The sequence below is a fragment of the Sycon ciliatum genome, chromosome 8 (genome assembly GCF_964019385.1).
Source record: "Sycon ciliatum chromosome 8, ocSycCili1.1, whole genome shotgun sequence".
Lineage (NCBI taxonomy): Eukaryota > Metazoa > Porifera > Calcarea > Leucosolenida > Sycettidae > Sycon > Sycon ciliatum.
This window is the reverse complement of record NC_088650.1, coordinates 8494143-8521750: the sequence shown is the minus strand read 5'-3', so window position 1 is coordinate 8521750 and position 27608 is coordinate 8494143. Positions and strand designations below refer to the sequence as shown.

The 27608-nt window shown below is 48.6% G+C and overlaps 1 protein-coding gene across 1 annotated transcript; it reads left to right on the top strand.

Annotated features, from left to right (window-relative positions):
- The first annotated feature begins 8867 nt into the window (after positions 1-8867).
- Positions 8868-27332, top strand: LOC135823207 (uncharacterized). The gene is made up of 7 exons (XM_065336052.1): positions 8868-9131; positions 11260-12170; positions 16784-17023; positions 17850-18026; positions 18868-19015; positions 19372-19550; positions 26295-27332. The coding sequence occupies exons 2-7, from the start codon at positions 11283-11285 to the stop codon at positions 26394-26396; spliced, it is 1734 nt and encodes a 577-aa protein (XP_065192124.1). The 5' UTR covers positions 8868-9131; positions 11260-11282; the 3' UTR covers positions 26397-27332.
- Positions 27333-27608: the final 276 nt, after the last annotated feature.

Below are 27608 nucleotides of genomic sequence, written 5' to 3'. Positions count from 1 at the left end.
GCTTTTCATTGAACACTATCTGCATGACCTCCGAACCCTTTACCATGCAGACCACCAGCACTGATCAGGTGCATTGTACACAATTGTGTAGCCTACATACTAGAACTGTGGTACAGTCATGTAGTTATGCTCCAACCTCCGAAAGGATGCCACTGAAATTATGCCAAATTTTCAACCACCAAATTATGCCAATATTAAATTATGCCGGCATAATCCGCCGGTGCCTCAGTACAGCAGTGTGTGTGTGTGTGGGTGGGTGTGTGGGTGTGTGTGCGTGTGTGTGTGTGCGTGTGTGTGTGTGTGTGTGTGCGTGTGTGTGTGTGTACATGTACATGTATGTGTGGTGGTGTGTGCGCGCGCGCGTGTGTGTCTTTAAAAAAATATTATTGGTCACGGATATCCCGGCCTAGCCTACGTAGAGGAGGTGATTTGGCTTTTTTTTAACATTTGGCATTTTTTAACAAATGTGTAAAATTTGCTTTTCTTCTGGCTGTTTCTCTGCTCCGGATGGCTGTATCGAAAAATGGGTGGTGGCAAATGAGAGCCAATTTATCGTAGATCCACATTGACCAGAAAATTTGGTGCATATAATTTAATTCTCCCTGCCACGTTGGTGTAACTAGTGGTGGGTGCTTTGCCATTTTGTGTAAAATGTGTAAAATGAGCCCCTGAATGGACGAGGAGGGCAGTGAATTGCTTCCGCAGGGCCTTTGGACGACGTCAGGCCGTCTTGCCATCACTAGAGACAGTAATAAAGAACAGTAGGTCACTGAATACACTCTGTGAGAACGAAAACATCGCTGCGATGCTGTGCTATCTATCCAATTCCACCGTATAACACAGCCACTAGTTACAAATACAAAAACACGGCTTTCGCAGCATATAATGCAGTTCACTCCTCTGTTGACAGATTAATTTTCATCCACTAGCAATCCTTGAAGTGATATCTATCAACTTCAGAACATTAATGACCGAATATCCCAGTTTGTGATGCCATTTTACAAATTTGTTAAAAAATGACACACCAATTATTTGAATCCTGAGAATACTATGAAAGTAGGATATGATTCAAGACACTTTCCAAAGTGGGATCATTCCCATTTTTGGACACAACGGGCATGAAGCATAGCACTTCCACTTGCAACAATTCATTTGGACGTACAGTGGTGGCCAAAAGTTTTTGACCCACCCCATGGAATAGATGACTTGCACAAAGATTGTCTGGGTTCGAGACGGGGCAAGTGGACCTTCTGACTCTGACTTCCCCACCTTTTGAGTTCGTGACTTTCGAAGTTTCGCTTTTTGCCTGACGAACGCTGAGCTAGTTTTTTTTGGCTAGAGAGTAGAGTTGTTTTGATTCGGCTTGTATCGTCATGCCGAAGCGCTGCTGCGCTCCTGAATGCACTAGCAGACGAGAGATGGAACTGAGGCTCCCATTCCATACGTTCCTTTCCGAGCCGGGAGGCAGAAAAATGAGGGAATATTATTTTAGTATCGTTGGTGTAGGCTGCAACAAGCACGTCGTGGTCCTGAAGTGTGACTACTTTCCCGCACTGGAAGCGAAGTCAAGCACAACGAAAGTTTGTGGACGTCTGAGAAAGAACTCGATTCCCTTTGATTCGGCTGCACTAGCTCCAGAGCGACCCTCTCCTGAGGACAGACTGTGGAGAGGCCAGGAACCTGCCGAGTCACGAGGGGAAGGCTTCAAGCCCAAACCACGAAAATGAAGGGTGGAAGGACTGAGTGTGAGAGCCAGATGGCCTTTAGTAGTACTTCAAGCAGTATCTGAGTTGAAGGAGAGAACAAGTGTGCTGGAGAAACGCTGCGAAGTCCTCAGGCCTGATGTGTACTAGCTACTGTTGAAGTCTCACTTGTTCCAATATGAACACTTCATCAGCCCTGACTCTGAGCAGCTGTATCTAGACTTGGACTTAGGCCAGAGACATAGCATTGTAAACCTTACTGAAGCCATATGTATCCAATGCCTGGCTCTAGTGAGAAAGCAGTTTGGCGCAGGCTCGCAAACTATGATTGAATCAGGGAGTGGTGGAAAGTCACATTATACCTCTCCATGATTAGCTGGTAATGACGTTGATGCGGCTCCGGCTGGGTCTCATGGGAAAGTAACTTGCCGTGATACCTGTTTAGTTGCAACGAGGCAACGGTACCCCATGTGCTGAAGACATGATTGAACTACATTTTATCTCCTCCTGGGAGAATGTGGAACAAATAATGCCAGAGTGTGTCTGATACACATCACAGTCTGCTGAGTATGTTCATTATTGTGGACGTAACAGAACTGCGCTGTGAGGTACCTTCTGCGTTGGACCTACAGTTGAGCCACTACTCTTCTTACAAATTCCGGTGAAAGGATTTGTTGGAGCATCATCAAACAGTGCGTTCGCCTTCATCATACATTGGCTCCGTTGCCTAAAGTAATTCACATTTTGACGGGGCGCGCTGGGACGATACGGAAGGAGCGGCGGGAACCATTGGAGTGCTCATGATGCTGGTTAGCGGAGGCGGATGTGAGTGTCAGGAACGGGAACGCAACCGCACTATTGTACAGATCAGGAAGCGATGGAAGAGTTGAATCTGTTCAACCGTCCATGCCGTGTACAGGGACACAAACGTAAAAATGGCTACATTTCGAATGTGAACTGGCGATGGCATTGTGTGGCGACGAACACAACTGCAACTGTTCAAATTTCAGCATTTCGAACATTATGCTCCCATGATAACTCACCGAATGGCTCACATGACGGAGTTGGACATTGCCAGGCTAGGATTATCATTTGCTGTATTTATGGATAGTCCTTGAGTTTTCAGATGAAGTGCTTCATCTTTTACCTTTACCTGTCATTCCTTTAGAATGGCACAATGTCCATGGCTGCTTCCTTGTCTTCATAACAGACTGCTATAATCAGCATGATTCTGCTTTATTTGAGAAGAAATAAAACTTTCCTTTCGGAAAGGAAGCCCAGAAACGTCAACCCCCATGGACTGTGCTTTATGACTCTCGTACATCGACGTTAACCGTCGCAATACCTGCTGCATGTATGTTGTGCTGTGCGAACCGTACACGATTTTACAGCTCACCCACGCCTTCCCAACAGGCTCCTACATGTATATCCCGTACAGTTAGCGTTACATTGAATATGAACTAGGCTAGCACAGTTATCCTTCGTCCTTTTGATGGCGGCGGGTAGCATGGAACTTGACGTGTTCTTGGGATCCTCGTGCAACACTTGCTGTTCCCAGATGCCATATTATTGGGTGCATCGAGGTTGCTTCTATGCTCACTGTTGTTTAGTAAGACAAATTTTTTTATAAATATTTCATCGAAGAATAAGGCAAGAGTATTTTGGGTTGGTTTGGACGCCTGGCTTCTCTTCACATAATAATTATACAGTGAGTCATGTACTTCCACTAACCCTACAAGTACAGTGCACATGACTCATGAGCTGCTGAAGACAACGACGGTGCACGGCATGTACATGTACCTGTATATGCCGTGCACCGTTCATTCATGCTGACAAAAAAAGTACACTACAGTACAGACGGTGCAGGGTGCCCGCAGTGTTATGTAGCCTGGGTGCACAGGGGGCACTTGCCCCGTCTCACTCGCGGCTCGGATCTTTGTGCAAGTCATCTATCGTCAGTACAGCTCAGCCTGGCTCCTAAACACGTCGTTTTTGACTTCTTTGAGGCCAAAGCCGATTGAAACTTGGCAAGGACACTAAAATTTGCAAGAAACCGTTGTCAACTGAGATTTGTGATGGATCACCATACATTTGGGTGGGTCAAAACGTTAGTATAAGAACGCAGCCAGCTTGCTGAGAAAAAGGATCCATATGATCCAGTACGGATTGTTTCTAAGATCGTGCTATAACTTATAAGAACGCAGCCAGCTTGCTGAGAAATAAGAACGTCCCAGGCTAACCTCTTGCTTTTAATTGCGGAAACAACGTTAGGGCTCACAGTTGCGTACATTCAACATCAGCGCCATTTTGTTCCACGAGGTGCTGGCGTGATCAGTGAAAACCGTGTTTCAGCCAATCACCGGGCTTGGAATTTTGAATATTTTTTGAATCTTCTATCGATTCGTTCTAAAGATTTTTTTTTTTTTTTTTTTTTTTTGGTAAACCGGCCTCTTGTACGGGCAGAATTAAGTAACACAGTGATACAATAAAAACAAGTACCAGTAGTTACATACATGGACCATACGAGAAAAAGCAGTGATGACGAGGCATAAACAAGTGTCTAGTGCTGTATGGCAGCTTCCGAGACAGCGAGTCGAGCGGATGACTCAGCCACCTCCGGGTGCGAATACAGCCGTCGTGCACCACGCAGGCAAGCCACGCCTGCACGGAGAAGGGCGAAGCTGAACCTGCAGCGGATCCATGCCATCACTGCAGAGTATGGCTCACCAGATTTGTCGGAGACCATTGCAGCTATTCTCTTGAGGAGAGCGGCAGCAGCTCGACCAGTACCACCAGTTGCAGCGAAAACCACAGGGATGAAGGTTCCACGCTCGACCTCCTTGACGCGCTGTTCGTATCGCCTCCGTTTTTCACGTTCATGACGCTGGTAGCAAGCGGTGATGGAAGAGGATCGATTTGAGGGAGCAAAGGGGTTGAAAACCCGAATATCGAGAAAGACTCTCTCAAACCGACCTCCCCAAACACCACTCGCCGCAACATCAAGTCGAGCCTGGTCTTCTGTGGAGGCAGTCTTGTAGCGGAGCTGCTCACCAGAGAGCGGTTGTAAGTGTGGCTCGATAGCGACACCATTGGCGACACGTTTCAATAGCGAGGCAGTGATGTCCCGCACCTCATTGTGTCGAAGTGACGGGAAACCTCCGGTGCTGCATGTCAGGGCATGGGCTACTGTGAAGCTGGCTCCACAGACACAGGTTGACGGTAAGCGAGAAGGCCGCCAGCCATAGCGCAGTGCCAAACCATCGCGGAACTCGCTTTTGGATAGCACAAATCCATGACGGGATAGCGGACGACAAGTAAGCCAGCTGGAGGCGCCAGGCTCACTTGCCAACTGAATTATTCGTTCTAAAGATCGACTGGCCGGAGAGCCATGAAATTTTCAGGGAGGATTCCTTGGCTGAAGGACTACAGGATTACCGAACGATTTTTTCAAATCCGTGCTCTGAGACCCACGAACGGGATTTTGTGGATTTTCGTCCCCCGATGGGACAAACATCTGTGGGAATCGATGACACAAGCTCGGTGAAACCCAAAAATATGGCTCGGTAATCCTCTGGCCAGGTCCCTCAAGAAAATTTTGAGCCATAGATCGTCAAAATCGGAGCAACCATTGTGCAGTTCTTACATTTTGAAGCGCGCAAGGTCAAGAAGAAGACCGTGCGCAAGCTGACATGACAGAAAACGGCAACTCAAGAAAAAAATAATGATGATGCGCAACCTTGTCACGCATACCACCACAGATTTCCTGTACCCTGCGTGCGGAAAACATCGCTTTGCATTCCAGAAAAGCTCACTTACCTAAAATACGTGTTGGTCACCTCGCAAGGCGATCAGCGCCGTGTTCGAGTGATTTGTTTTGTGCGCTCATTTTGTTCTTCATGGACTCAGCTCCGCAAACGTTCCCGGAAACGACCTTGCAACTACTTTCTGATCGTGGATGGACGGCTTGTTCGTGGCCTGTTTGCCTAGGGTCGTGAGAAGCGCCGCAGATCTTTGCTCAAACTACAAAAATTACGCGACGGCGTGCACAACTCTTGTTCACCTGCCGTTTCGTTCACTGCGCAGTGGAACGAACTCCTTTCCTTAGGGCCTTCCAAATCCATGGTCAGGTGTGGGTAGAGCCGAGTGTGAGCTGGTCATTGTGGAGTATCGTCGTGGCAGACTAGTACTCTTCATCAGTTTCTTCCCGGGCATTAGTCACGGACCCGAAGCGCTTGTAGGCTTGCGATATTTTTGGGTAGTTCGTCCCTCACTTCACCTTAGCCACAGCTCAGTACCAAGGGTAAGTCACGGAGAACTACCATTGTAATGTTCGATGTCCATCTCCCGAACTACAGAAAAGATCAAGGCCTCCCAAGCTTCTCCATATGCCATCTTCTAGCTACTTGTCGGAAATTTTGTTTGCCGACAGAGCAAGAAAACAGCAGCTCCATCATCATGATCATGCTGCAGCCTGCACGTAGATCAGAGACTACACGCCAGCACAGAACTGCATACAGCTCCGCACGCGAAAGGATCACGTGAACTTGAGTGCCCCAAATCAAAATGGCGCTGATGTCCACTGGCTATCAGCATACGTACTGTGAGCCCTAAACGTTCTTGGGCGCGCGACTCTACTGTACCGTACGGTTTCAAAAAAGTTGTCAGGCTGATGCACGTGCCGGGAAAGTTGAAAATGAACACTTGACTTCTCACTTTGAGAGTTTGCGATATCAAACTTGACAATTTTGACGAAGGAGATGGTATTTTCAGCCAGGATAGTGAACCGAGGTCAGATTAGCAAGGATGTGAGGGAAATGGTCGTGAAGCTGAGTGTTGACGGTCTCTTTTGGCGTGGTATCGCTCCTCTGTTGGATTTGAGTGATCCTACGATACGTAGAATTGTCAGGAAACAAAAATTGACTACATTTCACCACGATCAGACCGACCAAGAGAGACCAGTGCAAGACAAGATCGCCACCATATCATGAAATCAATGGCGAATCGCCTCAAATCCGTCACTGCCTGCGAGCTGAGATGGTGAGCGACGGTGAGAACGCGATTTCTGTGCGTTCTGTGAGACGCAGGTTGCAGATAGCAGGCCTACGTGGCTGTATGGCCATCAAATGGCCCTTCATCAGTGCTGTGAATAAGGCAAAACGCCTTAAATTTGTATAGACGCACAAGGACTGGAGCAGTGATGACTGGTGGTAATTTCTGTGGACTGATGAGTCTAAAATCAACCTCAAGGGCTCTGGTGGTGCAGTTTACGTCAGGAGGTGGACAGGATAGGCTCTGGCTGGCACATGCACCCGCAAAACTGTGAAGCGCCGCGACGGCAATATCAATGTATGGGAGCCATGGCCAGCAACGGCGTAGCGCTCATTTGCCGGGTGATGGATACGATGAATGCGGACCAGTACCTCGCATCCTCCGAAAACATGATGTTGCTGAGCATGATGCAGCTTGTGGGTGGTGTGGGTGGTGTCTTATGGCCGCAAACGCTCCGCAAACAGAACGGAGGCGCGGCAGACGGTGAACGGCATCACTGTCCTGACATGGCCCCTGCAGCCACCTGACCTCAATCCAACTGAGAATCTCTGCAAAATTGCTGGGCTGAAGCAGCACGATGTCGAAATAACCCCCAGAAACCAGTATGAGCTGTGGCGAGTGTGCCAGGAGGTATAGAAGTTGATTTCTCCTCACGAGCACAAGAAGATCGTCGAGTCAATGCGGCAGCGGATGCAAGCGATCATCAAGGCCAAGGGAGGGGTTACAAAGTGGTGGATGTATCTGGAATAGGCCGGGACTGACTTCTAGACTTTAGCTTAGTTGAATACTTTTTAGAAATCACACTATTCCGTGTATCCTGTGGGCGGTTTATGATAGTGCGGGCGTTGGCCATAAGTTTTGACCCACCTTTTACATATACTTGACCACAGTAGTCCCCAGATGACTCTGTGTTTCAGCATTTTTCATTTCTACTTCACTATTCTGCCTGATTCAGAGGTCCTCGACCAAAAATTTAGTAGCTTACAGCCCAAACCTTCAGAATTCGAAAAATCTGCATGGTGGGTCAAAACTTTTGACCACCACTGTAGCTTGTCTAGAAGTGACTGAAAAAACGTCATTTTACAACCATGTTAAAAAAAGCCAAACCACCTCGTACTATACAGTATACTACTCGTTCATGTAGAAAAGGAGGTAGCTCGGTCTCCTTTGACCATTATTAGGGAGTTCAGTTCCGGTCACAGAAAAGCGAAAAGTGCAGTCACAGCTCGCCTGTACAAAGTGAATGGGCGCCTCGTGACTGCAGTTCTAGATGCAGTTCGAGGCCCGAGTATCTTCTCCCGCGGCCTTTTCGGCCTTGTCGATGCTATTTTTAGGTAGCTGAGGTCATTACCTTTCCAATGGTGCCACACATGCCATGCTTCCAAAAATAATGCCTCCGCGCTTGGCGCGGATGCACTTCGAAGTACTAATTTCGACCAGATCCGTACTCGGCCCCACGAAGAACACCCGATTTTCGTGTTCAGCGGCCTCGAATTAGCCTAAACCAAGAGGATTCTAGAACATTAAGGCTCGCGCTTTATCACGGTAGAAGGAAGATGATCACAGAAACCAGCCCACGGCGATTTCCGGGTGGTAGACGAAAAAAATCGAGTGAACTGCGCGCACGCTGTAGGAGCAGTGACGGTGAAAACGTGTGACTTGTGCAAGTAGGCGCGCACGGCATGCGTGCACACTGCATGCATGCACACATCCTGTATCGCCATGTATGTACCAGATAGTGCAGTGCTGGACGGAAACCACACGGCTCACATACATACTTGCATTTACTTCTGTGACTACTTTCTCCCCCGTTTTCCGATCTTCAATCGACTATAACTCTAGATTGCCTTGGAATTTTGGGTTCAAATTTTCACAGGTTGTTTCTCACACCTTCCCGGTTTAGAAAAACTAGCGTTTTATGCAAAACTCGCGAATTTGGTTTTTCAATTGAAGTCCCTACCATTATGTTGACGTGAGCCGCACCGTACGTCAAAAACTCTAGCGGGCGCGACCGCGGCGCGAGGTACCGCGTACCGGTGCCTTCTAAAAAAAGATTTCGTACAAAGAAAGCCTTTTCGTTTTCTTTTTTCATTTCGCGGAAATATGTGCTGGGTTTTTTTAGTTCGAGCTACAAGAACAGGTCAGCTCAGTACTCGTATCGGATAGCATTGAAGTCCTTTCAGTTGATCACCATGATCACTGGCATGGTGCCAGTGGTGGCTGTTGGTAGGCTGTAGTCTTTCCCTTGGTCCATCACAGGACTTGCTCGCGGAGCTGCTTCAACTAGACAATGATCTGGAGGCTGATCTTCTGTGCGAAAGCAGCCTGACGGAAACAAGTCAGCGACGTAATGCTAACACATGTAGAAACACCGAGAAAGTGAGTTACCCACACTACTTCTAGGTGTTAGAGGTCAATAACTACACTCTAGCCAGCTAGAAGTATTGAGATGTGTCAACAGCGATGGTTCATATTTTAATTACATCATGCCTTTGTAGTTTGTACAGTTGCCCGGATTCAGCGATTTATTGTAGCTCATGCCAAAATACTTCTTTCCGAAAATTGAGCTGAAATGCACTGGTTGAAAGCCTACAGGTTTCTGTATGAAAAGGCGAAGCCCCTATTCCGAACCCCACTATGATAGAGTGCCTAGATGCTTTGAGATAAAGATTTTGCAAAATTGGCCCGAAGATGATTGCATTTGTTTTTATTGCTATCTGCATTGCTGGCCCTGGGCCTGTAGCATAAAAAAAGAGTAAAGTTTGCCAGATTTGCGGCCGCATCACCCGACGTGTTGAGGACCACATCAAACAAAGACATTCGCTTCGGCGGCCCACCACTTCGCCCATATACCCTACTTGTCGAATGCAGACCTCACAAGTGAGTCAGGGGGAGAAAGGATATGTCTCTCAACACAACTGGCATGCAACCACCCTATAACCCCGTAAACCGTATCCCTGTTACCCTCAGTCCGGGCACGTGGGCACCTAGTTCGCCGTGGGCGTCGGTACAGTTCATTGCATGTAAAAAGTTGGTACTCGCCCGCATCACCGTGATTGAGAGAGCACTAAACACACTCCCTGTTACCAGCGCAGGTTTTGAACTCGGTACCTCGTGATTCGCTGGCAAGACTACAAGCCAATAGGCCGCACGCCCTGGTGTAGCATAACGTTACGTCGATTTGATGATGCGTAATTGGGCTCGTTAACCAACTATGTACAGCGTTGTGCGATGAAACGATCGCCTCTCATAACTGACTGCATTGCGTTTGCCTCCGTAGTCTGACTTTGGTGTCCCTGAATGCGATGTCGCCGATTTTCCGCACCCCTAGGCCTTCTGGGCACGGAACCGTCTCCTCCAAGGGGTTCGGATGAGGGAGCGGGCAAACGCCCGTATAAAAACATGCACATTCCCTGATGCTTTCGTCACTTCTCATTCTATTCGGAGTTACGACAGGAATAAGACACACTTTTGCTCCTCGAAATTCTCCATGGGGGTATACTTGTTGAATATCAGTCAGAACATGTTGTTTGACGTTTAAAGGGGAAGTTAAGCCAAAAATTTAAATTTCACCAGTTGTAGTCTTCGGGGTGCTGAGGCGAATGGTCTTGGTCCGAGGAAGCTGAGACGCTCCCTTCCTACTTGAATCCCAATCGAACTCGCGCACTTCCACCGAAACTGGGTGACTGCGCCCTACTAGATGGGGATTTGTATGCAAAATGTCACTAAAAGCGCCATTTCGTTCTTATAAAAGCACGGATGACCGCGATTGGCCCATATGTTGTAGTCTTTTGGACGCTGAGTCGACTGGTTTTGGTCCGAAAAGGCTGCGATGCAGCGTTCCTCCTTTATTCCCAATCGAACATGGTTGAACAAGCGGTCACGTGCTCCTGGGTGCCCAAATCACCTGGTCACCACGCCAGCAGGCGAGAACTTTCACACCAAGGTTCAACTCGAGTTCAACTCGAGTGACAGGATTGCACCCAAAAAAGGTCAAACAGGCTAGTAAGTTGTACCCTGCAGGCACGGTGACCAGGTGACTGGCGTACGCAGGAGCACGTGACCGCTTGTTCAACCATGTTCGATTGGGAATAAAGGAGGAACGCTGCATCGCAGCCTTTTCGGACCAAAACCAATCGACTCAGCGTCCAAAAGACTACAACATATGGGCCAATCGCGGTCCTCCATGCTTTTATAAGAACGAAATGGCACTTTTAGTGACATTTTGCATACAAATCCCCATCTAGTAGGGCGCAGTCACCCAGTTTCGGTGGAAGTGCGCGAGTTCGATTGGGATTCAAGTAGGAAGGGAGCGTCTCAGCTTCCTCGGACCACGACCATTCGACTCAGCACCCCGAAGACTACAACTGGTGAAATTTTAATTTTTGCCTTAACTTCCCCTTTAAAACATCCTGGAGAACCTGTGGGGTATGGCGCGCATAGTGACAGCAATTCTCTGACCTTGTGTGATCTTCACCTTTCTCTTGCTGCTCTTTCTTGCATACAGGAATACCTACTTGTACTAGAGCCATGTTTTCAAGTGCTGCCACTTCGGTGGTCAGAAGACAATGTCATCGCTGGCGGGTCCTGCAAAGACTGGCATGTGGAGCAGCGACACCAGTCAGACGTGGCAGCTCTCACATTCAGCCCGACAACATTGTGAAGTCGCCGTTCCCGGACATCGCCGCTCCCGACGCCAACGTTTCGCTGCCGGACTTCTTGTTCTCGGGACAGCGGCGTAACTACACTGCCATCGAGGATGCCGTGACGCGTCGCTCGTTCACCCTAGACCAGCTGGAAAACCACTGTGCCACGTTTGGCGCAGGTCTGGTGCAGCATCTCGGCATGGAACGCGGCGACATTGTTGCAGTGATGTGCCCAAACCGGCCCGAGTACGCCGTGGCGTTCCTGGGCACCATGATGGCCGGTGGCATCGTAACCACTGCCAATACGATCTACACGTCGCACGAGCTGAACAAGCAGCTGACGACCGCCGGTGCCAAGTACGTGTTTACCACGGCCGAGCTCTTGTCTAGCGTCGTGGAAGCGGCCATTGCCAACACCGACATAAAGGGAGTCGTGGTGATGGATACGGACAGCAGCCGGCCGTCATCGCTGAGCTCTAGTGTCAGGGTTGTTCCGCTGTCTCTGCTGTTGCAAACCAGTGCTGGCCTCCTGCCTAGATTCACGGTGGACGCTGCTAAGGACACTGCCGTCATACCGTTCAGCAGTGGCACGACCGGCTTGCCCAAGGGGGTCATGCTCTCGCATCGCAATCTCATAGTCAATGTCCTGCAAATGGCCGACGAGCCGGAGCTCATGTATTTCCGGCAGTCAGAAGACGAGTGCGTGCTGTGCGTCATGCCGTTCTATCACATCTACGGAATGGTCGTCCTGCTTGCCAATGGCATATACCAGGTACGTTGTGTCTAGGATATGCTATGCTCAGTAGGCAACTCGTCTACATTCAAGTATGCACTGCATTTCACACACAATCCAGTGCAGTACTAGTATTACTGTATGTCTACAAATATTCGGCACATACTTTTAAAGTAATTATTTTCGGCTATTTTCGGCCTGGTCATGTTTGGCCAAAATTTGTTGCGGCCGAGATTTTGTTTTGCAAGGTTCAGTGTGACAGTGTATACATTCCGAAAATTTGATGCGGCCGAAAAGGATTTTAGCCCTGGAAGGCTGAAATTTGAATGAATAATGTGGTCATGAAAAGCTAACAGCGGTATACAAAGCTAGCAAAGAACATAACCAAACGAGAACCCACATAAAAAAGAAAGAAGCAGAAAAAAGGTGCTAAGCAGTGCACATTGCAGTACGTTTACCTACGCGATATAGACACCAAAGCTTAGCAAAATCCTAAAGGCCAATTCACAATACAGCTTTTCGCGACGCGACACACGATTTGCGACAGTTGCGACAAGGAAATGCCTGTCGCGTACTGTCGCAAGATACCTGTTGCAGACATTGAAGAAAGTTGAACTTTTGCGACATGCGACGCATGGAGTACAGTTGCTACTTTGGGTGCATGTGCACATAGTACTAAAAGATTGTGAACTCCTAATTCACGCCACACCTACAGTATGTCTACATTGCCAGGGTATATTCTAGGACGAATTTCCAACCGGTTACGGTCCAATGAAGAGTCGGGGGGTCCGGGGGTCCCCCCGCAGAAATGTTTTCCAAAATACAACCCAAATATGGCACTCGACAGCAATTTATCAGATTTCTTGGTGCTGGAGGTAACCGAAGTGTGATGACGGCTAAAAAGGTGTGAAAGCGATGTCGCGCGGAGCTGTTGGACTGTAGCAACGCCGTTGCTACAGCTTGATGACGCGGTTCGACCGCACAAACCGTACAAACTCGTGACCCTCGTACCAGCCCACGCGGCTTCGCTGGAAGTATCCGTCCAGAAAAAAGCGTTTGACCATTCACAGCTCCATCACCCACAGAAAAGTACGGGCGGTTGGAACTGATTTGTAACTTTTCAACCGGTCGCCAACAATTTCAACCGGTCGAAAACCGGTTGGGGCGGTTCTAGAAAATTCCCTGATTGCCACAGCTGCACAACCTTGCCGTAGCCATGTGTATTCTGAGTATATTCACAAGGTTGACATTCACTTTTTTGGTGGTCATCAACTACATGTTGGCACAGTGCTCGTCCACATCTGGAGATCGATATTTTTTTCCCGAAGACGAGACGAACAGGGCCCAAACCTCCTCCCCCCTAAATAAACCAATATTTTCTGTAATAAAATATTGATACTTGTGGATTTTTTAATTTATTTAAGTCCACTATGCTCACTAATAAATGCAGAAAGTGGTGGCTGGGACCTGCTGCTCAGCCGACCTTGGTGATCTCGGCATCTGCAATGCTGCGCCCACACCTCCACTGCAGAAAGGGTAAAGATATGAAGGATTAAAAGAAATGTTGGATAGGAGAAATGGAGGTCAATCAGAACTTTTAAGCGACTTCCTTTGCTTAAAAGCAAAGGAAGTCACTGGCGTGTAATCTCACATGACCATAGCATACAGACTAGAGCCCTTGTGCGAAAGAGTTGTTTGTATAGCGAATTTGCGAAACTAGGAAAATCACAAGAGCGTCAGTTGCTCTCTGCCAGTCAAGACGCAGTAGGTACCTATGGCACCTTTCCTTGAATGACTGCAGCTGCCGTGGGTGCGGTGCTGTTTGCAAGACGTGTTCTGGCAGGCTGTTCCACATTGGGATGTCACAATCGAGGAACCTATTGCGGAGGCTGCTCCATGTGCGTGCCGGGGGTGTCGACTTAATCTGGGCCGGGTGCTGCAGGCACCTTTTCAGGAGCAATGGCGGATTTCTTGAAGGAACTACATTCCTCGCGCAGGTCTGTGAGCTGTTCGGAGAGCTCGTACACACGCCGTTGGAGGCGCTCTTCACGATCCCTTGAATCGTTGGCATGAGAAGTCAGGGTCTGCAACACGCTGTGCACAGTGTGCTCTATACCCGGGAGGCAGTAGAGAAGTTTCATCGTAGGCTCTCCTGCGAGCTCGCCCATGGCGAAGAAGTAATTAGTTCTCCTTGCCTGCTTTACCTACCTACACCCCTAAACCACGCTACACTACTACACTATGCTACACCACTACACTACTACACTATGCTACCCTACACTGCCACTACTACTGACCTACCTGCTTCCAGACCGGCCTGTTGCCTGATTATCTTCTTTGGTTCTGGTGGCAATTCTGCATTGGGACTCACCGACATCTTTTGCCGCATATGCACTCAAGATGGCACACCGCGTTTCTCTCTTTCTACATTCTTCTGATCTCTGGCAGGCAGACGACACAATCAATATTATGTTGGAATACATGACCTGATGACCGGTATTGTGATCTGGCAATCAAACAACTGCACAGAATCACTCCTCCTCAAAAGCTGCTGAACTTTAGCCTTGAACTGGGCCTTGTTTTTTCTGGACAAATGTCCCATGCTAAGGGCAAGTGCATTGCACCAGGCGGCGTCTTCGTTGTCGCTGGCTGGTGCATTTACCCTCTGCTTGGCCAACGACAACACGGTGTTAGCCGTTGATACCAAACTACTAGTCAAGTCCATGTCGTCAGCACGCCGTTTCTTGGCCTTTGGTGCCGTTGCCATTTTCTCCGCAGCTGGTGATGGCAGAGGTGGTGCTGATCGAACGGCGGGTGCTGGGCTGTCCGGTGCTTCCTCCTCTGAGCAATCCTCACCAAGAGGAGACAGGGCCAGAGGAAGAGAGGAAGCCGAGAGAGGGAGAGAGGAAGGCGAGACAGGAAGAGAGGAAGAGAGAGAAGAGGTTGAGGGGGAATGAGGCACAGCGGCAGGGGGGGACACATGTTGCTTCACCAGTGTTTGATGTAGTTATCCTCTTCCTTATTGTTGAGTCTACAAAATTCATGCAACTCCATAAGTGCCATGCAGGAGCAGGAACACAGACGGTTCCGGAGCCACTCCGGGGTAACTTGGAGATGTGCTCCCTCTTCAGACGCACGTAAGTATCGCGTAGATACTTAAATTTCTTTTGACATTCGGCGGGTGATCTCAGCTGGAGATCCTTGGCAGGTTGCGACTCTGCCACCTTCAACCATGCACGCTCCTTCATGAATCTGGAAATAGCATGCACATGAAACAAAGAGGATTACAGGTATAAAGTAGATGAAGTGGTCGATGTGGAGACAACAATTTCAAGTAAGTAATGAACAATTGCAATTGAACTTTATAAATAGGGCACATTTTCCTGCCATGCCAAGAACGAGGCTGATACTCGATGTTATGTATCCCTGAGTACAGTGTGTGCGCCCATGTTATGATCAAGCCTGTCCCAGTCACTGGCGGCATTTCATATTCCGAACAAAAGTGTTCAAACCCCAATCAAGCCATCCAAGTTCCACCCAATTCTGCATGCTATTATATAAGGCAGATCGATCTAATGACTGCGGTGTAGTGTGCAAATTCCAGCACATTCCACACTGGACAACTACATTGTAGCCTAGAATAAATTTCTGTACATGTAAAATGGACAAGAAATGTGAAAGAACAAATCTACCTGTATGCAAGCAAGGCAAGTAACTCACTTGTCCTTGTTATGCTTTGAGGTTTTATCCCACAGACATCCGTACCGTCGCACCTCTTCAACAAAGTACTCCTCGTGGCTCGGCTTTCCTTCCACTACACTCACTTCAGGTGACTCGGGCTCGGGCTGAGAGTGAAAGCTGGAGTCTTGGAGCATCTCAGAAAACGACTGTGAATCATCGAACGTAGCCATTGCCACAATACGTGTACAAGGTGTGGAAATGAAAATCAGTAATACATAAACTGTTTAGGTACTCTTGGTGACACCGTACAGGAAGAGTAGACAGCAACGAAATGAAAACCAAATACAAAAGTCTTCCTTGTCAACAACATGTTCTCGAGCTCCGGGAAATCATTCAAAAAGCAACTCGTCCGAAAAACATTTCCAGACAAAATAAATTGTGAACTCCTACGCACCCGTGCCGCCATTGTTTTTACCATGGTGAAGCGCTGTCGTCTCGCATCGCTATCGCGAAAAGTTGAACTTGGCCAACTTTGGCGTTTTGGTGTTTGCGTTGGTTTGCGAAGCAAGTGCGACGTCGCAAACTCAGCGCATCGCATCGCGCTTTCGCGTCGCAAAAAATGAAGTATGAATCGGCCTTTAGGCTGTCTCCACTTGAGTGGCTAGAGGGTCTACATAATTTCAGCATGGTTGCCTGTAGGAGCCAGACTTGCAAATCACTTAGCTCAGACGACATGGCCTGTAGATCAACTGGACGTCTAACTTATAATTACGATGTAATTTGTGAATACTGTTATGGATATATTCGGTGCGAAATAGCAGACTGAGGGCTCTCTCTCTCTATCTATCTATCTATCTCTGTGTGTGTGTGTGTGTGTGTGTGTCTCTCTCTCTATCTATCTCTCTCTCTCTCTCTCTCTCTCTCTCTCTCTCTCTCTCTCTATTCTTCTTGTCTGGACATGCTCCATACAGAGATGTCGTTTGCTGACAGTGCCTAAGTTTGACCCCAACATCATGCCCGGTATCATCGGTCAGGAGAAGGTGACGCAGCTGTTCGTCGCGCCGCCGTTGATCCTGTTCTTGCTGAACGATCCACGTGGCCAGGCGGCTGACCTGTCCAGCGTGCACTATGCGTTCAGTGCTGCTGCACCACTGGGCCGAGGTGTGCAAGAAGAGCTGAGCAATCGCCTGCAAGGAAAACCAGTCTTACAGGTTAGTTGTGGCTTAAAAATCTAAATGTTAATTTTTTTGCAACCTTCACCGATAAACTACCATAGGAGAAATTGCAAACTCACGAATTCACTGGTTTTTCCCGCCCACTAACGTAAAGCTGCTCAACTTTACGTAGTGCGCAACCTCTCTAATAAGCAATCGTGCGGGTCACGCATCGAGTTCACGGTTTTACCGTGTGACCTGCTGTGGGTAGCAGCGTGCCCGGCTAGTGTGTGCAGACTGTGTCCGTGAGCTCAGTATGCTTCACTCCCACAGTATGGTCAGCCAGGGGCGTGTGCAGATTGGAGCGTGCACCATACCCTCGCACCGAAACACGAAAACAAAAAAGGTCATGCATGCATATGCGTGATTGACTGATTGACATGATACTAGTACATGTGCTTGCACAAGGGGGCACCATCCCTCCCTCCTCCCCCCCCCCCCCCCCCCCACACACACACACAAACTGGTGTTGATGTGACCAATGGACGCAAGAGGTGTCAAGGAGTCACGGAGGCAACGCTGGGACAGATCGACTTCTAGATGCACAGCACTTTTTTGGTGCATGAACATCTGTCCGGTCAGCACAGGATTCCGCTTGGTACAGTGTCTGGCAAACACAGGTTTCACTCTATGTCTGCTATTATAGAAAAGAAATACTCATCGTTTGAGTCTCACCCGGACTCACCATCACTCTATTCCTCCGGCTTCAATTCACCAGAACTTAGAGAGCTTGATCAAAGTCACGAAGTTTTGGTTTCCGGTGGAAGAACGTTATTCTGAAGTTCCAATGTGTTTGTCATTTTCATTTTTTTTCCCTCTGAAGGGCTATGGGCTGACAGAGCTCAGTCCCATTTGCCATGCCTCGCCGAGAAGCAGCTACAAGCTGGGCTCCATCGGTCTTCCGGTACCCAGCACAGAGGTGAAGATCTGCAGCCTTGATGGCGAGAAGCGATCGCTGTCAGCACATGAGAATGGAGAGGTGTGTGTCCGCGGCCCTCAGGTGAGAGATGCATCATAATTTTTGGATTGGTGCTGCACATGGCTAATGCTGACGACATCGGTAGTTTATTAAGACGTTTGAAAATTGACTGAGGGTTTTGTCTAGGGGCTTCAAGATTTAATGGAGAGGTGTGTGTCCGCGGCCCCTTACTGGGCCTTAGGTGAGAGACACCTTTTAGTACGCGCATTGCCAAATATGGAATGCATGAGTAATGCATGTGAGTACGCTGGGGTCAGGAATGCACTGTTCAACACACCGCACACAGCTGTGCCGCGGTGTGTCTGTGCGGGGTGTTGGCAATACAAATAGGGCTTGAAAGTGATGGCGTCAAAAACGGCCTGGGAGTAGTAAGTTGACATCAAATTTCTATTTTGGATCCACTAAGGTGTGACTTTGCTATTGCCTCAGTATGTGGGTGCATAGCAACCCACTCATGTCGTATGCAGGTGCGACTTTTACTTCGCCACCAGTTGTCATCCCGCCCCCACTAGCCAAATCAGTCAGTTTCACTGGCTACATCACCTTGCTGTGAGTAAGACCGCTTGAAATGTGCTTGGATCCATACAAAAACTGGACCCCAGGTGGATCCAGTTTTTGAATTTTTCAAATTGTTGCTATGCTGTTGCTATACTGTGACGTAGCACTTTCAAGCCCTATTGCGTCATTGCGCTTTGGGCGTATTAGTGCTGCACGAGGCTAGTGATGAAGACATCGGTAGCTTTATAAGATGTTTTAAATTAACCGTGAGCTTGTCTAGTGGCTTCAAGAAGTACTGGAGATGTGGATTCATGATTGTGCAAGCTACAATTATTACAATGCTCTCCTGTTCATGGTTGTTCAGGTGTTCCAAGGGTATCTGAATCGTCCCGAGGCCACCGCCGAGATGCTGGACTCGGATGGCTGGCTGCATACGGGCGATATCGGACACTACGACGAAGACGGCCACTTCTTCATTGTCGACCGGCTCAAGGAGCTCATCAAGGTGAAAGGTGAGAATACACTCCGGACTGTTGGTTTAGTAAAAATACCAATGTGTTCATGTGCTTTCAGGTGAAGACTTTTTTTAGAATTCCGTAATATTAGTACTCTTTGTTTAGCACTGAATAGAATTTTTGGCTGTAAAAGTTGTTGTATGCCAGGCACAGGGAAAGAGCATTGTATGCTGTGGTTGTTGACTGCCAGGGACCAGGTGAGAGCAGGGTGTGCTGCCGTTTTTGTTGTGTATGACATTTAAAATGCGAAGGCATCGGTCTCACGTTACGTTGCTGCTGTTGAAAATGCACACGGCCACAAGCAGGTGTTTTCATGTCAGGATGACAGCTGTGTTGCGGACATGTCTCTGCAGGGTACCAGGTGGCTCCCGCTGAGCTCGAGGCTGAGCTTCTCCATCACCCGGACATCGCAGATGCTGCTGCAATAGGCGTGCCTCATGAGAGGTTTGGCGAAGCGCCACGCGCCTTCGTTGTCAGGCGGCCAGGCTCAGACATCACCGAGGAGACCGTAGCGGAGTTCATCTCATCACGGGTGAGTGTGGCGCACTAGAGAGATTACACATCCGGGGAAGACGTTGATGTGATGTAGTGACTGTAGTATCGGGGATTGCAATGAAAAGGATAAAGTGCACAGTCATTCTATGTTATCTTGCATCTAGAATGACTGCGCACTTTATCTTATTCATTGCAATTTTAAAACTTTTGTCTCCTCGCCGACTCTTCATATATCGGGGATTGCTCATGCAGTGAAGCCTGTCTAGGCCGACCACTCGCGGACCCCTCAACACGTGGTCCTGTGTACAACAGGTGGTCGGTCCCCTTTTCCGGGGTAATCTCAGTGCAAGTGATACCCTTCGGTCCTGGATTTTGTAGTCCTACAGGTGGTGGTGGTCGTCTTGACAGATTTTACTGTACATGTGTGTCCGGTACTCAACAGGTGTCCAGCACAGTCTATTTAGGAAAATCGCCCTATTAGAGAAAGAAGTCCCGAAGAAAAAAAGTGCCCAAGGCCACCCTACTTTGATCCACAGGGTGATGTGTCCTCTTCAATTTGGTATGGTTTTTATATGGGGTCACCATGCATAAGAGTTGTTCATGCACTTCTACTGAGTGCACACTCTCTTTCTTTTTAGCAAAACAGGAAGGGGGGGGGGGGGGGGGGAGGCCAGATTTCTATGTGGGGGATGAGGTTCTCTACATTGTGGCACACGCAAAGATAATGCGTACAGACCTGGCGCGTATCATTAAAGCCAGAAAACTGCCTAATTTGGAACGGGAAATTCTCAGTACACATTCCGCGTGATTTCTTAATCTTTATGTGAACGTAGAGCAGAACAGGTTTCCTTTACATTACAGGAACGTGAAGGGAGTTCCCGGGATTCTTACGTTTCCGTAACGTGGAGCAGAACATCACTGATAAGCAGTGGCTTGGCTTTTCTAGAGGCTTCAGTTTGACCTTGTGAGTTCCCGTTCCAGAATCTCCTCTTGCCTGCGACATCTTGTCCACGAACACCTTTGTTTGTGTGGTGATACTCTGCGATCCTTGAGCCCCAATGGAAGCTATCATGAAGAGTTCTGGTGGTGTGTCGCCGGGTACAGTACTTCAGGCCGAGCACCAGACAGTGAGACTACCTGGACATGACTATAGCAGAGAGCAGTAGTGCGAGTATCATGGAGTGGTGGTGGTGGTTGTGGTACAGTGCTGCTTTTTGAAATCCGAGCGCACGAGTCAAGCACGCGCTGGGCACCGTGCAGCCCCGGACCTGCCAACACTCCATGGACTGGGGCGCTGGTGCAGGGCGCTGCCGACTTGCCTCAAGCGATCTCACTTCATTGAGCAGCACTGCTGGTCTTGTGATCACATGCCCTCTGTGTATGGTTAGATAGCGATTCATCAAGTTTTGGGCCGATGAAGTTGTTGGGCCAGGTAACGAGCAGGTGTATTCAACATAAACAGTACATGTGCGCACTGGCCAACATCTCTACATTGGCCAATGGACATCAAGCTGCTGTCGTAGTAATTTCTCAACATCAACAGTACATGAGCACACTGGCCAACATCTCTACATTGGCCAATGGCAATGGACATCAAGTTGCTGTCGTAGTAACTTCCTGAATTCTGGAGTTGTACATCGACACTTTGCAGCCCAGTACAGTGCCCATCTCAGGTTCTGTTGGTTCCTGCTGTCTTGCCAGACATCAGCAGGTAAACTGGCTAGCTGCTATTTATTTCATTAGCTACTGCCTGTACTTCATGGCACGTAATGGATAAACTTGAACACGCCAATACAGACAAGTGAAGGTGAGAGCAACAATACTTCTTCTTTTTAGGAAGGATGCAGATGCATCGATGATTCAGTGCAGACACTGCCAGCTTGGTCACCCACTTTTCTCCTCCGTGATGATCAAAGCGCATGCCTGCAGTGGGACAATCCTGCTGACCCGTTGTTTGGGCTCCGCAGTTCAGCGGCGTGTCGCTGAACTGGAGAACATTGCGAGATCAGATCACTGGGTTGAAATGTGTGCGTTTTGACGGGCACAATGGCAAGCAAGATTGAATGAATAGCACCGCGGGCTACATCCCGTACAGTAGTGACTTTACTCGCAGACTGATTAGCCAGCAACTCACTGACTACCTGGTCTACACAGTACAGTACAGTGACGAGTGGATGTAACCGGGCTAGCAACTAACTAGCTAATAACAACACAATCATAGTCTTGATCAGATTGACTGAGCTACCATGCTGAGTGCACTCAAGCCATAACCATCCGCACTGAGCAAAGTCACTCACAGTCTTGATATTGCCGTGAAACATGGTTATCCTGGTGATGCTGTATATCAGAGCACTAGTGCGCAGTCATTCACTACCAACGCGGCACACACACACGCGCACACACATGACAGAATGATACCCTGTACAATATGCACCACGGTGTGTATGTACGGTGTGTAGCGTATGCTAGTAGTCGCACTTTCTTGGAACTTCAACTAGCCAGCGACTGCCAATGCCAGAGTAGTGTTATGTCCTTTTGAATTCTCTTCAAGCCACGGGCTCCTTCAGCCATGCCAGGTAGTCAAGATCTGGAAGATCATAACCTTCAGCGTTACGGCAACGATGTAGTACGTGGGTATGCTCGTGCTTCGCCATCTTCCCAGGTCTGACTGGGTGCTTGTGCCCTGTTGCCTTGCCGCTTTCGGTGGCCGTGGAGGTCGCTGGTGCAGGGCGCTGCCGACTTGTCTCAAGCGATCTCACTTCATTGAGCAGCACTGCTGGTCTTGTGATCACATGCCCTCTGTGTATGGTTAGATAGCGATTCATCAAGTTTTGGGCCGATGAAGTTGTTGGGCCAGGTAACGAGCAGGTGTATTCAACGTAAACAGTACATGAGCACACTGGCCAACATCTCTACATTGGCCAATGGACATCAAGCTGCTGTCGTAGTAATTTCTCAACATCAACAGTACATGAGCACACTGGCCAACATCTCTACATTGGCCAATGGCAATGGACATCAAGTTGCTGTCGTACTAATTTCCCGAACTCTGGAGTCGTACATCGACACTTTGCAGCCCAGTACAGTGCCCATCTCAGGTTCCGTTGGTTCCTGCTGTCTTGCCAGACATCAGCAGGTAAACTGGCTAGCTGCTATTTATTTCATTAGCTACTGCCTGTACTTCATGGCACGTAATGGATAAACTTGAAGAAGCCAATACGGGCAAGTGAAGGTGAGAGCAACAATACTTTTTTTTTTAGGAAATGAAGAAAATGATGCAGATGCATCGATGATTCAGTACAGATACTGCCAGCTTGGTCACCCACTTTTCTTCTCAGTGGTGATCAAAGCGCATGCCTGCAGTGCGACAATCCTGCTGACCCGTTGTTCGGGCTCCGCAGTTCAGCGGCATGTCGCTGAACTGCGGAGAACATTGCGAAATCAGATCACTGGGTTGAAACGTGTGCGTTTTGACGGGCACAATGGCAAGCAAGATTGAACGGATAGCACCACGGGCTACATCCCATACAGTAGTGACTTTACTCGCAGACTGATTAGCCAGCAACTCACTGGCTATCTGGTCTACACAGTACAGTGAGGAGTGGATGTAATCGTGCTAGCAACTAACTAGCTAATAACAACACACTCATAGTCTTGATCAGATTGACTGAGCTACCATGCTGAGTACAGCTGAGCGCACTCGAACCGTAACCATCCGCACTGAGCAAAGTCACTCACAGTCTTGATATTGCCATGAAACATGGCACCCTGGTGATTCTATATTATATCAGAAGCACTTGTGTGCAGTCACTCACTACCAACGCGGCACACACACACACGCGCACACACCCATGACAGAATGATACACTGTACAACATGCACCACGGTGTGTATGTCCAGTGTATACAGTGCAGGATAGCGTACGCTAGTAGTCACACTTTCTTGGAACTTCAACTAGCCAGCGACTGCCAATGCCAGAGTAGTGTTATGTCCTTTCGAATTCTCTTCAAGCCGCGGGCTCCTTCAGCCATGCCGGGTAGTCAAGATCTGGAAGAGCATAGCCTTCAGCGTTACGGCAACGATATAGTACGTGGGTATGCTCGTGCTTCGCCGTCTTCCCAGGTCTGGCTGCCTGCTTGTGCCCTGTTGCCTTGCCGCTTTCGGTGGTCGTGGAGGTCGCCAAGACCAGGCATCCAGCCATTCCTTCTTACACGCGTGGCTCTTGACTTGGCGCTCCCGGCATCTTCTGGCTATGCCAGCACACTCTACAGGTCACTGCAAGAGTGGGTAAGCTTCAGGCGGGCCAGAGACAAGCCAGACTAGATATTACAATCTTGTTGGCCATGGTGTCTCGGAGATCTGACTTTGGTATAGCTCGCCGGAGCTTTGCAGCATGGCCCTTGCTGTGCCGCCCGTTCTCGTGCCGGCTGTTGTTGACTGGAACGTTGGCAAGTCCGCCTAGCGCTGGGCGGGCTGGGGAGAAGGGTGAAAAAGATACGGGTGCACACACCTTCTTTCGGAGAGACACGGTCGGTTGAGCGCCTTGCAGCCGACGGAGGACGATATGGGTTGAAGACGACATGGCGAGAGCGATGTGGGCGAAGGTAACTTGGGGTGGTGATCCGGGTCGTGGGTTCGGCGAGAGTTGGGCGCCAATATCGAGTTCTCAAAGTTCCATATTGCCGCAATCACAACAGCCAAAGGACAAGGTAGGTTGGGGATTGGGAAGACATTTATTACGGAAACGACAAGGAGGGAGGGAGCGAGACGAACGTCTACATGATAAGGAGGGCGAGTGCGGGAGGGAAAGCGAGAAAGAAAGAGCTAGATAACGGGCCTGGATAACAATGGCAAACATGGGCACGGCAGCAGCTACCCAGGCCAAAGAACCAGAATGGGTTGAGCTAAAGAGTAATCGATAGGTGAATATCCACGATCGTTTCAGCCCTAAAATTACATGTATATACATGTATGCGAGTATGATAGAAACGTCTTTGCAATACGGCTATTGGCCTGTGTATTGAAAAGAAGTTTCTATCATTTCGAATAACACGCACAATGACCTAGGTAAAAATGATGCGTGGCGAGGGCTCTGGGCCTTCAAGCCCTCTCGTTTTTGTTTAGGTCATGAAAGGTCAACTTGTAACCAGAAAATATGCTACTTGTAGTATGTAAAGTTCTGCACAGTGAAATCTGATCGCGTGAATCAAGTAAGTTTGTGCCGTGCATCAGTTCTCCATCCCAGTGTTTGCAGGTCTTAGCGTCTAGGTATGCACAGTGGCCGGCGGCGGGGCGTTGCCTGACACAGTGGCCGGCGGCGGGGCGTTGCCTGACACAGTGGCCGGCGGCGGGGCGTTGCCTGACTTGATCGGATTTCATTGAGCAGCACTGTACATGTGGGCTGATTCCAAACCCATTTCCGGCGGGATTAGACAGGCGTTGAGCCCAGCTCGCCTTTTAGCGGGATTCACAGAAACATGTTTGCGATGCGACGGCCGCACGACCTGGAAACCCCCAAATAGCAGCCATCTCGCAGCTCACGCAACTGTCACAACTGGGACATCGCAGAAGTTGAGCTTGGCTCAACTTTCGCGATGCGATGCGATGTACGATTTTGACCTTTTTTTTGCACAAAAGGTTCAAGAGCTGCGTGTAGATTTGTAAAAGTTGTACCCAACCACACGAATACTTAGAAAGTACCATGGTGAAGTAGTACTCACGTGTATTGAACGTCGCACCAAATCGGCAAACGATGTCTCATCGCTGACTTCTTCTGTGAATGGTATTTCGCGGGTTTGCATCGCACGACGCCATCGCAGATCGTGTCACATCGCGCATCGCAAATAAAAGAGCTTCTGTGGATCCCGCTTTAGTCCGAGAGATCTATAAAACAGTGAAACCTGTCTAAGACGACCGCTCAAGGGACCTTCAAAATGTGGTCTCTGTCATCAGCAAGAAAGATTTCAAAATTGCAGGGAGGACGAAGGTACATGTTCGACTAGAACACAGAAGCTGATGGTTTGACAGACCAAACAACTAGTGAGTCTGGGTTAACTAAAACGAGTAGTGGTCTCCTTATCCAGGGCCACTTGACTGGAAATAGCATCCCTTAGTCCTGGTTGCAGTGGTCTTCTAGGACAGGTGGTCGCCTTATCCGAGTTGTCGCCTTGACAGGTTTTGCTGTACAGTTGAACATCGATTATCCGCACATCGACTATCCGACCATTCGATTATCCGTAACAGTTTTTTTGGGCGCACGTGCCGTAGAGTACGCACTGTGCATGTAGTGAGCCATTCAAAAAATATGAAAATTTTGAAAAGTAAAAAGGTCGTACATGTACATGTACATGTTTCTTATCCGGAACATTTGCCTTATCTGAACACCGCCTGACAGTTGTCTGCCCAGAGGTGGTCGGATAATCGATGTTCAACTGTATATGAATTAGACTGTAAAAGAGGGTCTACTGTGCCTGCAGCCTAGTCTAGGTGAAAGCAACTCAGTATTGCTAGTGCTGCTCTAGGTTAGACTGCACTGCATTGTATCCTTCGGACCATTGTCAGGGAGGGGCGTAGCTGGTCCCCTTTTTAGGGGGTGCATAGCCACGTATGTATAGGATGACTGATGCATGTCATTCATGGTCATTACGTGCATGCTGAACCAAGGTCGAAATTGTTAGGGGGTGAACGTGCCCCCCCCCCCCCCCCCATGCGAGCTACGCACCTGATTGTCTTGGGTGTTCACTGGACACCATTGTTCTCTGTGTGCATTCCTCCCCCGCAGTTGGCATCCTACAAGCATCTGGTCGGTGGCGTTGAGTTCATGGATCAGCTGCCGAAATCGCCAGCTGGAAAGCTACTACGCCACGTGCTCAGGAAAAGATGAATGGATCGTTACGTTTCATGGATTTGCCGCGGCTCTAGCCTGGCATTGTCTCTCACTGTCGGCACCAATGTCATCCCTCATCCTACCTAGCGTGGCCACTGCTCAGTGTCAGCAGGGTGCTGGTATTTAGCCACCAATGGGAACGCTGTATGCGCAAGCCATGGGTACTGTCCATTTGCAGAACAGCCCATGGTACCTGCAGCGCCGACCTCTCCTGGCAAGACAATTTAGTACATTATTTTTTTCTTCGTTTTGAGCTTATTTACCCAACCAACTAGTTTGTCTTGGTATGGCTTTACCAACTGCTGAATAGGGTGTGCGAGTAGCGCTAGTGTTGACCCTGAGTGAACTATTTCCGCATCACTCAATAGTAATTACTCATTAGTGTTGTCCGAGCTGAGCATTGGTGCTGTATTTGAGTTATTTATGAGCACCGGCATTCCGGCCAGCTTTTTTTCTTCTTTTTTCATCCCTGTGGCTGTGACCGAGTTTCTTTTTAGTCCTGTCTTGTGGTGGTAGTGGCCCAGCGTATGGGCAACAGCAGTTGTGCATGGTGTCAAACAGCTGCACACCAACACGCTCTGCGTAAATGAGTCTACTCTCTTTCTTTTTACTTTTTTAATTTATTTATCCGTCGCCCCCAACATTTCACATTTTTAGTCTTTAGGTAGGTTTTAGATACTTTACAGGTGTATTATAATTATTGGCTGTGCACTTCGCATTGCATGTACATCTACACAACCTCTGGACATGTCGACATGCGACAGCTGGCTGTTTGACAATGATTGAAATTGTACCCCTTCTGTGCAGAATTTAATTTTTTTTATAAGCGACCTTGTCTCTGAGAAGTGAGATCGAGCTTCAACACGTCAAACTCCCTCGCGTGACCTGTGAAGCTGTCTAATAATAATAATAATAATCTTTATTTCAGGATTACCCAAAGGCTAACGCCTATCTGGGGGTTGATCTTGAGAGTTGAGTCCGGCCTCTTGCTTGGGTGTGCATACTTTTTACTAGGCATTGGCGGATTCTGCTCAAAAATCAGTGAAATTGGCAGAATTATACATACCTCATGGCGCCTCGAATTCTGCTCCATTTCTTTATCCACATACCAAACATGCATGAAACTTACCAGAAAAGTACCGAATTCTGCCAATTTTTCTGCCGGCATTATCCAGTGTTATCCGCATATGCCTAGTGCATACCAGTGTG

Bases quoted from the DNA above. Each gene is read 5' to 3' on its own strand.
- LOC135823207 (XM_065336052.1), top strand. From the start codon at position 11,283: ATGTTTTCAAGTGCTGCCACTTCGGTGGTCAGAAGACAATGTCATCGC. The intron at 17,024-17,849 runs GTTAGTTGTGGC...TTCCCTCTGAAG, and splicing joins AAGGAAAACCAGTCTTACAG to GGCTATGGGCTGACAGAGCT. The intron at 19,016-19,371 runs GTGAGAATACAC...ATGTCTCTGCAG, and splicing joins GGAGCTCATCAAGGTGAAAG to GGTACCAGGTGGCTCCCGCT.